This window comes from Zalophus californianus, chromosome 2 (assembly GCF_009762305.2).
Source record: "Zalophus californianus isolate mZalCal1 chromosome 2, mZalCal1.pri.v2, whole genome shotgun sequence".
Taxonomy (NCBI): Eukaryota; Metazoa; Chordata; class Mammalia; order Carnivora; family Otariidae; genus Zalophus; species Zalophus californianus.
The window spans coordinates 151,979,209-151,992,049 of record NC_045596.1 but is presented as its reverse complement, the minus strand read 5'-3'; the positions used below and the strand labels follow the sequence as shown (position 1 = coordinate 151,992,049).

The 12,841-nt window shown below is 40.1% G+C and overlaps 1 protein-coding gene across 3 annotated transcripts in view; it reads right to left on the bottom strand.

Moving 5' to 3' along the window:
* Nucleotides 1-12,841, bottom strand: part of KIF13B (kinesin family member 13B) — a 196,917-nt gene that overhangs the window by 88,482 nt on the left and 95,594 nt on the right. For all 3 annotated transcript variants that reach the window (XM_027598107.2, XM_027598108.2, XM_027598109.2), the window contains exons 13-14: nucleotides 11,385-11,519; nucleotides 2,323-2,453 (exon numbers count right to left, since the gene is read on the bottom strand). In XM_027598107.2, the coding sequence (XP_027453908.1) occupies nucleotides 2,323-2,453; nucleotides 11,385-11,519 (266 nt within the window). The remainder of the gene's footprint in view (nucleotides 1-2,322; nucleotides 2,454-11,384; nucleotides 11,520-12,841) is intronic.

Below are 12,841 nucleotides of genomic sequence, written 5' to 3'. Positions count from 1 at the left end.
ATTTTCTTGAAAATGGACAAAGCGAGAAAATGCCAACTGTAAATTTCAAGTGAAAATTGGGAGTGTGGAAACTGTGTCAATGTCCTTCACCCAAAGACCACTAGGAGCATTCCTGAGGCTGAACAAGCTGGGCTGATTCCTCATGCACAGGGAGAAGACACAGTCGCAGGAAGCACGGGGTATCTCAGTGACAGTGTGCTCGGAAGGACTGTTACAGGATTTGGGCTTTAGCCGGACGACCTGGCAAAGGCTCTGAGAGAGAGGGGTTCTGGATGTGTTGGATGCTGTCAGAAAGCCGGAGTACTTTTATGATTGGGCATTTCAAAAAAATCTTACCTATAAGAGGAAAGACTAGAATGAGGATAAAGCTGTGACTGGTAAAGAAGTAATCACTCACCTCAGCCAAGAGAAGGTATTTGGTATGTGACAGAGTGACCCTGTTTTTGTCTGTGCTGAAACAAAATTATTATGTGGCCTGGTTTGTCATATTTTATCACAGCTTCAGAGTAACCTTGCCTAAGGTTGGTATTCTGTGAGACTATTTAATAGGAGAATAGCATGCCCAGGCTGGGAGTGCCAGGCCCAGCTTCTGCTGTTCTTTCCTCTTCCTCATTTGCATCCTTCACCATGAGCTGGATAGCTTCCCAATATTTAGATTTTTTTGGATAAAATTAGTAATGATATTTTTTAAAGATTTATTTATTTATTTTAAAAGATTTTATTTATTTGAGAGAGAGAGAGTGCGCGCATGCAGGAGGGAATGGGAGAGGGAGAAAGAATCTGAAGTAGACTCCATGAAGAGCCCAACACGGGGCTTGATCCCACGACTGTGAGCTCATGACCTGAGCCAAAACCAACAGTCGGACGCTTAACTGACTGAGCCACCCAGGTGCCCCATGATTGATTGATTTATTTTTAAAGAGAGAAAAAGAGAGAGAGCGAGCACATGGAAGAGTAAGGGGAGGGTCAGAGGGATAGGAAGAGAGAGAATCTCAAGCACACTCCCCACTGAGTGTGGAGCCCAACTTGGGGCTCAATCTCACAAACCTGAGATCATGACCTGAGCTGAAACCAAGAGTCAGATGCTCAACCAACTGTGCCACCCAGGCACCCCAAGATTAGTAATGATATTAATGATTATTCAGTACCACATAATGAAATGGGTCAACATTTGAAGAATCAATGTAAGTCAGTTAACAGTTATCGACCATTATATAACAGGGGAATAACAGCTTCACAGCTCAAGGAAGCAAACTGAGAAACATTTAATTTTATATAATGTTATATCTCTTCATTCATTTATTACTTTTTGAGCATTTATATACTCGTCTTCTATTACATACTAAGGACAGAGATCCAAAAAAGACAGGCCCTTGTCCTCAATGAGCTCACAGTCTACTGGGATAATAAAAGTTAACAGCCCACAAGAACACAATATGATGGGGCACCTGGGTAGCTTAGTCGGTTAAGTGTCTGACTCTTGATCTCAGCTCAGGTCTTGATCTCAGGGTTGTGAATTTAAGCCCCGCTTTAGGCTCCACACTGGGCATGGAGACTACTTAAAAAATAAAGTCTTTTAGGAAAAGAATACAGTATGAAGTCTTAACATAACAGGAAGCATAAGCTGTACTGGGAATATATACTAGGGGCCCTTCATGTAGACCAAACAGGGAATTCCCCCAAAGTAGACAATGAGAGAGCTTAGCCTTGAAGGTCAAACAGGAGTCAGCTGCCCAAAGGAATGACAGGCACAGAGGAATAGGAGACAAATAGGAGGGATATAAGGGATTTTGTATCAAAATTAGTAGAAAGCTTGGGGCACCTGGGTGGCTCAGTTAAGTGTCTGCCTTCGGCTCGGGTCATGATCCCGGGGTCATGGGATCAAGCCCCACACTGGGCTCCCTGCTCAGCAGAGAGCCTGCTTCTCTCTCCCTCCCCCTCTGCCGCTCCCCCTGCTTGTGCTCTCTCTCTCTCTCTCTCTCTGTCAAATAAATAAGTAAAATCTTTGGGGAAAAAAAAAATTGTAGAAAGCCATCTGGCTGTATGGTAAGTGACCCAGGAAAGAGATTAGAGTGTTGGCATAGTTCCAATCAAGATTTGATGAGGGTCTTATTTAAATAAGGCCACGGTAGTGAGTATAGAGAGGAGATATGGGTTTAAGAGATATTAAAAAATTCAATGTAAAGGACTTGGTAACTAACTGGATAGCTTCATAAGTGAACTTAAAAGCAAAGGCCAAACATGCTGTATAACATCCACAACTAGTGTACTTTCGTCCTCTTAAAAAGTATTGTGACATTAACACTAATGAAAGTATATTACCTGGTATTCTTCTGAGGAGTCAGCATGACCTGGCCTTCTGCTGTGATGTCTATAATACAATGTTCAGGAAGAATTCCCATTCCACAGAGCTGGATATCTTGGGAATTTGCTGAACCTATCAATGTATGTTCCTACAAAAGAATCAAAGTCACTGATAAGTATTATATTCTTACATATATAGAAACTGAATCTCCTCTGAGCCCTCTTACATTGATCCATTACCTTAGCAAAAAGGTTTTTTGAAGCAAATGGAATGGGGTAGAGGGAATTTCTGGCTTTCTCTGAAATATATTCTATAAGGTATATTTCCTTATAAGGAATAAATAGCACTGAGTTGAGTTACACCTTTTAAAACTAAAACTACAGTTTTATATTAATGTCTATACTACATTATTTTCCATTGCAATCTTGATCCCAAATATTTTATACTACTCTCAGAGCATGAGCCATGTGTCAATAATGCACCAAAATTACTGGTCTGAAAACTACAGTTACTTAAGTTGTACATCACTTACCTGGTCTCAATCAAGATAATCAACACAAAGATAAAAAAACTATTCAAATCTAAGGAGCTTGAAAAGATTAAAATTACTTTATGAATCCCATGGTCTCCCTAATCCTCATAGAAGATATGATGGATGTGTTCTTCTTACTGTACAGCCACAATCAATTCCTGAAGCCCCAATCACCAGCCTTGCTTTTTGGCTGGCAACTAAGAAAGCAGATATAGAAATCAAGCTCCCTCTTATGCAGTTCAACACTTAACTACTGGTACATAATTAAACAATGATAACACCTGGATGTGTCCCTAAGCCACCTTCTCCTTCCATACACCTAGATCAGTGGTCAGATACAAAATATGTTAGGCTTTGCAAGCCATATGTAACCACTAAACTCTGCCTAGTAGTATGAAAACAGACAATACACAAATGAACAAGTGTGGCTACTTTCCAATAAAACTTTATTTATGAACACTGAAATTTGAACTGCATATAATTTCCATGTGTCTGAAATACTGTGGTTCTTCTAATTTTTTTTCAACCATTTAAAAAGATGTAAAAACCATGGGCACCTAGGTGGTTCAGTCGGTTAAGCAACTGCCTCTCAGGTCATGATCCCAGGGTCCTGGAATCTAGTCCCGTGTGGGGCTCCCTGCTCAGCAAGGAGCCTGCTTCTCCCTCTCCTCCCTGCTCATGCTCTCTCTCTCTCATGCACTATCTCTCAAATAAAGAAATAAAATCTTTAAAAAAAAATGTAAAAACCATTCTTGCTCCCAGGCCATAGAGAAGCAGGCAGAGAAATAGATTTGGCCGGTGGAAGTAGTTGTGGACCTCTGATCATGATGATTTTATCCAGTTGCAGGGGTTTTAAATACTGCTGAAACAGGGAAACTAAAGGAACCCCATGAAAAATTGCTGTTTTTGCTCCTTTTCCTGCTTCTATTCTTGCAAAGGCCTACACCCAAAGGCTGATCATGCAGGACCCCCTCTGGGTCCTCAGACCCCGCCTGAAGGCAACACTGTCTTTATATAAATTAAATCACCGGTGAGGAAATATAGACTTCAGTTCCATTATTTTCCTGCCTCCACTACCACTATTCTAGTCTCGCTAGCCATTATTTCTTGCCTACTTGGATGCTTAAAGACATTTCTTTTTTTTTTTTTAAGATTTATGTATGTATGTATGTATGTATGTATGTCAGTGAGTGAGCGAGCGAGTGGCTAGCAAGCGCACTCTCAAGCTGGGAGAAGAGTGGAGAGGGAGGGAGCGGGAAAGAATTTCAGGCAGACTCCACCCTGAGCACGGAGCCTGACACGGGACTCCATCCCAGGACCCTGAGATCATGCCCTGAGCCAAAACCAAGAGTCGGACGCTTAACTGACTGAGTCACCCAGGTGCCCTGCTTAAAGCCATTCCAAAGTGTCTAAATGTCATGACATTTGAGTGTCTAAAGACATTTCAAAGTGAAAAGCACAAAGCAGAACTTCTGCTCCCCCAACCTTACCCAATGAATCTATTCTCTTCCCCATTAATAGTCATTACTGCCATCACCCAGTTAGTCCGCTAAAAAGCTTAGATGCTCCTGAGTCCTCTCCTTCCCTTACCAGCCTACCCCTGGGCCCATGTCAATCAGAACATCTCTATAGACTGTCCCTCCAAAACATGTCCAGAATTGGCTTATTTTCCCCCACCTCTACTATCACACCCTGCTGTATTGCTGGGGTGAATACATGAACCTCCTATTTTCTCCACTTCTAACCCTAATCCCCCAGCCCCATCCATCACCAGCATAATAGCTGATCATGTGATCTCCTTATTTAAAACCCTCTAGTGGTTTCCCTTTGAACTTCGAATGAAGTCCAAATTCTTATCCAGGCTTTCAAAAAAACACTCAGTGATGTGGCCCCGCCTACCTCTCCTATCCAAGCTCCTGCCACTCCCCCTTCTCCTGGAGCAAGATAAGGCTACACTGGCTTTTTATCTGCCCCTTGAGCACACTGGCAGTTTCCTTGGTCTGAAACATTTTCCCGCTGACCTTCATATTGGTAATTTCTTACCATTTCTATCTCACCTTTAAAGGGCACATTCTCAGAGAGATATATTTCGAACTGATAATCAGAAATAACCACCCCATTACTCTCCTATTTCAATTCCTTACTTAGCACTGACTGTGGTGGGCTCAGTATCTGTCTCCACAGCTAGCATGGAAAAAAGCAGAGAACAGCTTGACCCACTCCCCACTGTAATCCAAGCACTTAACACAGGTGTGGCATAATTAGGAATTCAATAAATATAAAAGAAAAATAAATGAACAATCATTTCCCTTCAGACTCAAAGGAAGACAATTCTCTCCTCTTCTTTGCTGGTAACTCTTCTAATTATGTTGTGGGTCTCAGTGCTTCCCATCTCTTCTGGGACCTCCATCTCATAAAAAGGGCCCTTCCCCACTAGTATTTTCATTTCCCCTTTTCTGGGGGTTTCTTCACTCAACTATACTGCAGTGGTGTTTCTAAGGAAACAAAGAGCTGGGGATCCAGAGCTGTCCCATGGTATCCTATTCAATCCCCAAGGAGTGTATATAATACAGAGAACATTCCACATAAACCTTTACGCCTCACTACTAGCTGAGGCTTCCTGGCTAATCCCCATACTTTCCTAATCTGGAGAACAAGACCTGACTGTGTGGAAACTGCAAGTAATGCTTTATGATGTTCAGCAGCAGGCCTGAAGAATCTATTCCGTGCCTGTCTCCATTCCCCACTTTGGTTCTTCCCACCCTGACTTTACAACACCAACCCCATGCTGGAGAGAAGTTCCAAGAGAAGGAAAGAAATATCTAAAGAGAGGGATGCCTGGCTGGCTCAGTTGGAGGAGCATGTGACTCTGTCTCAGGGTTGTGAGTTCAGGCCCCACACTGGGTGTAGAGATTACTTAAAAATAATAAAATCTTAAAAAAAAAAAAAGTCTACAGAGAAAAAGGACACAAGGCCACCTAAAAAGGAGGAAAAATCCCCAAAGCACTTGGTTCAGGCCACTTCCATGTATAATCCCATTTCTCCTCCTGTAAGAAATTCTAGAAGGAGTCCTAACAGTGACTTTGGTGGAGGTGGAGGTAGAAGTAAGCCTTGAGCTATATATTCCAGGCCCACATCTGTGCCCTTGCTCTTGTTCTCTTTGCCTGAAATGCTCCCTCTTCCCTTCAACTAAATGAGAATGTCTTTCAATACCTAGGTCTAGTTTCATCTTCTACTTGAATGTTTCACCATTAGGCCACACTGACTTCTCCCTTCTCTGAACCCTGATTACATTCAGAGTAGGTACCACATTTTACTACCTGTTGTACAAATGGTGTTTTCCCTTTATTTAGACAGCAATCTTTACAGGACTCCTGCATCTCCTCCAACAAAGAGAACAGTACATGATACATAGTGGACGCTAAGTATCTGGTCATAGACTGAATTAAAAATTACTGGAGACAAGATATTAACACAAACGTGCAAAGGTCTAATCCAAATTCTAGGAGAAAAACTTCATTTTATCAACAAATATTATACTGAACACCTATCATGAGCTGGGCATTGAGTCACCAGAGATAAAAGAGAGACAAAGTCCCATCTGTGGTGCTTATGATCTCAGCGACAACTTAAATTTCTCATTTGAGATTATACTCTATTCTGATTTGGATGATTTGCTGGAATCTCAAACATTGAGCTCTAAAAGCTCCATCTGCCCAAAGCCTTACTGTTTGATATTTAAACAAGTTGGACAATAAACTTCTTGATAAATTCCTCCTATTGTGCTCTAAGCACTGCAGTAAAAATACTGATGAGGAAAAAAATAAACATCATAGGTTGGTATAGAGGTTATCTAATAAGTGCTATGAAAGTACAAGGTAATCAAATAAGATAAAGTTAATCAGGGGTGGCTTTTCAGTCTCTATGTGATATATGGATATAATGATTCTTTTTCTAAAAAATTTGTTTATTTTAGAGAGAGAGAGAGAGAGAGCACAGGTGCACCAGGGGGAGAGGGGCAGAGGAACAGAGAGTCTCAAGCAGACTCTGTGCCAAGTATGGAGCCCAACACAGGGGCTTGATCCCACGACCCCCAAGATCACGATCTGAGCTGAAACCAAGAGTTGGACGCCCAACCAACTGCACCACCCAGGCACCCGTGGATATAATGATTCTTAAAGTACACTAGTTTTCGGGAAAACTTTAACAAATATAAAATACTAGATTTAAAGATCTGAGAAATAATCAAAGGCTAGAAATGGCTTTTTAACCTTTCTTCATCCATTTAAATTTAATTTCACTGGAGATGATTAGTTAACTATTCTATGAATTTATTGTACCTTGCTTCCTTTATAAATCAACTACTTACGTGGCTCTTTTAAGAATCTCCCTTTCATCAACTAAGTCCTAAAAGAAAGAGAGAAAGACAGAGACAGAGAGGAACAGAGTGAGGTGAAAGGAGGGAGGAGAGAAAGGAAGATGAAAAGAGACAGGACTTGTCCACTAGTGACAAATTTCACAGGGCAAGCTTTTCCGAGCCTGCAAGAAGGAAAAGTAGCATATTAGTAAAGCCTGTGAGGTTCCTCAGCCTTATCAGCGTTCTCAGATAATTTCTGAAGGAAAAGGTAAGTGAGTACCAGGGGTATTAAGCAGAAAAGTAGTTACTCCTCACATATTTAAATAATCAAAATTCTTTCATAAAGAAGTCACGCTGGTTTAACAGAACCAAGACTCTGAAGACAGCTGTTCTGGAATGGAGGTGAAAAAGGCAGGAAGGTATCTGCCCATCTTTTATGAATTCAAGTCCTACACCACAGGAGTCCCACTGCTGCCGACCCAAGAACTCCTAATGTGCCCTAACTGTGTCTTATTCATCTTGGGGTCCTTGAAACTGAACCCGCAGCTCCACAAACACTGACTGGCTGGTGCCTCTGCCATTCTGATCCCCTCAGTCAGCGACCAAATACTGGCCAAGACGACGACTGGCATTGTCATCTATATGATCGACATGTGTTTTAAAGCTGCTGCTGCTTTAATCATTTATCAAGGTATGAATCCTTACAGTGCATATATAGAATTTGCCCCAGATCCTTCAGAATCAGCCTTGTTTCCCAGGCCATTAATAAGTGACTTGTGAAAAGCGTAGATCCAGAACTGCATGAGCAAAATAGCCCTCCTGAAAAGATTTGGTGGATAATTGAAAGGCATGTTTAGATCAATTATATTATGATCCCATTTCTGTAATATAAAAATATGTATCATTCTAAGTCTATAGACATACATACAGGAATAGATCCAGAGAATATGGATAAAACTATTAAATATTAACTGTGGTCCTCTCTGCATGTTGGAATTTGGGCACGAATCCCCCTCCCCTTTTTCTAGTAAGTATTTATAAAACTCTTCAGGAAACAAAGTGTATTACTAGCATCATGTTTTTAAGGTGGGGGAAGCAGTTCTTCCCTCTAGAAGCTAGGCCAGCACTGGAAGACTATCTCAGAATCACAGGCAGTCCTTGCTTTGCACGAGAACACAGAACTGTAAAAATAACTTTGCAAGGAGATCTTAATAATCAATGGGGAAAACCGCAATTATTCTGTGACTTTTTAAAATGTCCGTAAAAACATTAAGAATTCTCTTACTGTCACAATGTATAAGGAAATGAAAAAACAGTAAAACTATTTAGTATACCATAATTTAGAATATTGGGCACACTGAAATTTAAAACATTTTCTTTGCGAAAAACTTAAGAGTAGTTTGAACACTACTTGCCTTCTTCTCAATATATATATATAACTTACAATATGGAGTGAGCATATTTTCTGTGCCTTGGCAAACTGTGATACTCCTTTCTAAGGAACTACCGTTTTAACCTCTGTGCTCCAGACGCTGCAAAATATTTCCAAGAGCTCCTTCAATGGGAAGTGTTCTCTGGCGTCACTCCCTTTGGGACATCTTTATCCTTCTCGTCACACTTTCATGACTTACATCGAGAAGTTCACCCTCACTAAATTTCTCTGGCTGCATATGTAGAATCTCACGAACAGCAGTGGCATGCATCAACATTATTTACTAAATTGTGGTAACTGGAATTTGTGCGTGTTGGAACCATGCAACACAAGGACTGCCTATGCATGCAAATTAGATACAAAATCATCTTGGGAGTTATGTTCCATCTATGGTTTGGCCACCATACCCTGCCTCTGCCAGTTCCAGACTAAACAAATAAATGGAGGATTCTGTTCTGGAAGAGACTCATACCACTTGGAACTAGAAAAAACATGAGAGATCATTTAATCCAGTACTCTCATTTATAGATGGGGTGCTGAAAATCACCCAGAGATGTGAAGTCATCTGCCCAGCATCTAAATTGACTTCAGAATTCGAAGACAAGAAATAAAAAAATAAATAAATAAGTAAAATGCTCAGCCTCCAAATTCCTCCTTCCCACATCATGGTATCACTTTACTGAAGCAAAAAACTGTTCTTGGACTGAGATCATCCTTCTGAATGTGCTTGGTCATGAATATACTTTTGTCATGGGGTTAGCTTGGGCAGTGAAGAAATCAACACTACCTCAAACTCTGCCAAAACAGGGTTGACCACACAGTCTGAAACAGAATCCCGACACCCCCACACAAGATGACCAGAAATATTTTGATTACCCTCCAAAAGTCTTTAAATAGTTTCTTTGTTTAATTTTTTAGTTAAGGAACAGATATGAATCAGGTTTTTTTCTTGTTGGGCGTATGTGTTTGTGTGTTCCAATCTGAACTTCATCACATCAGAAAGAAAAAGAATTCAGAGTTCTGAGAAATAAAAATATTTCTGAATATTTGAGTCCTATTCTATACTACACCTCTCCTAAAGCATATGAGTATCTGCAGCTGAAACCCTAACACAAAATGCTGCCACCATCATTAAGAAACACGGTACGGGATGTAATCACGTACACTTTTTTTTTTCTAATAGACAAGGATAATATACATAAGGTACCACACAGAGCATCAAATAAGACATGTGGAATATTTTATATTTATATAGTGCTTCTGTTTACAAAGTACTTGTAAATCTCATGTAATCCTCACAGGAACCCTGTAAGGTAACCAGACAAAGCATCCATTTATACAGGAGGAATCTGTAGACTGGAGGGGGAAATGGACTTGAGATCACACATCCAGACAAAAATGCGGGTCATCTCCCTGCTACTCTCATGTTGCTCCCACTTGAGTACAATATCTGGGAGCGCACATAGGCTGCATGCATCAAAAACACAATTTACCTCATAGCATAATAAAACATGGTATCAGATACTCATTAATAAAGGGGCTTTATCAAAATAACACAAACCAGTTATGCCAGGATATCTCTGATAAAAACTGGGAAACTAGCCAATGCGTCGTGAATTCTTTAGCCTCTTTAGAAATGATGCCACATGGCTTTAATTTTAAAGTAGTTTCCAACTTTACCAGCTCATTATCTTTAACTTCCTAGTCACCTTAGTTAAATCTACATATATAGTGCCTATATTGTAAGGGAGGGAAAAATTTCCTCCTAGTATTTACTGACCACATGTCAGAATACTATAGTCCATTACCTAATTCACTTATGCTCTGGGCATGACAAAGTGATTATGAGCTCCTCATAATTTATGTAGTGGCTCAGGATTCCCGCTCATTCTAAAGTTGTCTCTTGTCTCCCTGATATGTCCCACAATTTACAGATTTCAACACACATCACTATTTGGGTTTTCTATTCTGTACTCTGACCCTCTCAGTCTCTAAGTGATCTATTCTTTTTTTTATAAGTTGATAATCCCAATTTTTAAATTTTCCTAAATTACTGGAAACACAAAACTCATAGTAAGTAGCCTCACATCATAACTTTCTTTAAACATTTCCTCTTGTAATCTAACCACTCACAAAAAGGTGTGCTTCAAATAAACCACAAAAGTTTTAGTCTACTAATAAATCATTTAGTTTTAAAAGTCTTCCTTTAAGCTTTAAAGTTATCTACTTAACTCCCTGGTATAAATCACAGTCAATAATAGTAGCTAAAGTTACTTAGTTTCTTGGAAATAACATCAGAATATTATGTTTTATATTCCTAGGTTGAATTACATTACTCGAAGACTAAAAAGGGAAACTAATCCCAGGTGTGCCTGGGTGGCTCAGTCGGTTGAGTGTCCGACTCTTGGTTTCGACTCAGGTCGTGATCTCAGGGTCATGGGATCAAGCCCCATGTCAGGCTCTGTGCTCAGCGGGGAGTCTGCTGGAGATTCTCTCTCTCCCTCTCTCTCTCTGCCCCTTCCCCACCCCAACTCTCTCTCTCTCTCTCAAATAATAAATAAATAAATCTTAAGAATAAATAAAAAGGGAAACTAATCCCAGAAACTCAAGATTTTCTACACTTCAGCTTATTCAAATAAAAACAATTTGCTAATTCTCATTATTTTGGAATAAGCATGGCTCTCTAAGTTAAAAAAAAAATACCATGAAATACTGTTCTTATTGTGGCAGGAAATAGCAGCAAAGCCTGTTACCTCACCTTTAAATAGTAAACCAGAAGTTCATTCAGAGCAGGATCAGCATTCAGATTAACAAGGAAGCATTTATCATCCCCAACTTTAATCCCAGAAGACTGAAGAGATATTCCAAGACTCTCAAGCTGTTTCTGCCGCTCCTGTAAATGTATTAGAGAACTATTAATTCCACAACTATTGACACAGCAAGATATAAAAGTTCGTACACTGCAATAATTATTAAATAACTTTACAGTTCAAATATGTTATCTTAGGACATGGTATTATAGATTATTGCCTTTTTTCTCTCTCCAAACTATATAATGTTATTTTATCTTGTTACTTAAAACTTTATTTTGAGGGTGCCTGGGCGGCTCAGTCCTTAGGCATCTGCCTTCGGCTCAGGTCACGATCCCAGGGTTCTGGGATCGAGCCCCACATCTGGCTCCTTGCTCAGCAGGGAATCTGCTTTTCCCTCTCCCTCTCCCTGCACTCCCCTTGCTTGTGCTCTGTCACTGCCTCTCTCTCTCTCTGTCAAATAAATAAAATCTTTAAAAAAATTTTTTTTTATTTTGAGAAATAAAGGCATTACCAATAGCAACCAAGTATTCTACTGAGTTCTCAATTATCATTCTTGAAAATACCTGACATCTTGAATTTGTCTTTCTCATTTAATTCTGTGCATATGAGCAAAGCTGTTTTACCAACTGTGGTCTTTACAAAAGGTCAAATTTTCAATGCACTCCCTTGCTTGATAGCCTCAGTGACTCCCCAGCCAGTATAAAGGCCAGACTCCCTCAACGAAGTCCACAGGTCCTTTGATCTGGCCTGTTTCCTCTCCGTCTTCATGTTTTATCATTCCTACTCTCAAAGCCTATGCTATAGTTATATGGAACTCTTCCAGGTCCCTGAAAGTGTCAAGAATGCGCTCCTGAGCTTAAGAGATTTTACACCTGTTTCTTCTATCTGAAGGGTACTTGTTCTCATACTTGGTAACTCATACTTGTTTACGTGACCATTTCTCTATGAGGGCACAGATCCTATATACCCACTGTGAATTCCTAGCACCTAGTACAGTGCACGACACACAGTGAGCACTCAAAACGTGAGTCTTGTGAATGTGTCAAAATAAAACTTGCATATGCATTCAAGTACTATTTTCATAAGAATATGAACCTTTCTTTTTTGTGCCTACCTGCCTCTGAATCCACACGATATACAAAAAGTATGCATATAGGGGAATACAGGTGACTCCTGTAACCAATGCTCTAGGATTAAGGTATATGAATTGGGGCAGAACAGGGTGTCTTTGACTATATATAAATAGCAAGTGGTAATGAGTCACAGCCACCAAAAGCCTTTGATTGTAAAGAAAGACAAGACAAGCTAAGTCATTCAACTAGGGCCACAACATAAGTTTGCAGTACAATTAAATTACAGCTTAAGGATTTTGCTATTTTTAGGGATACCATCCCAAAGTTAT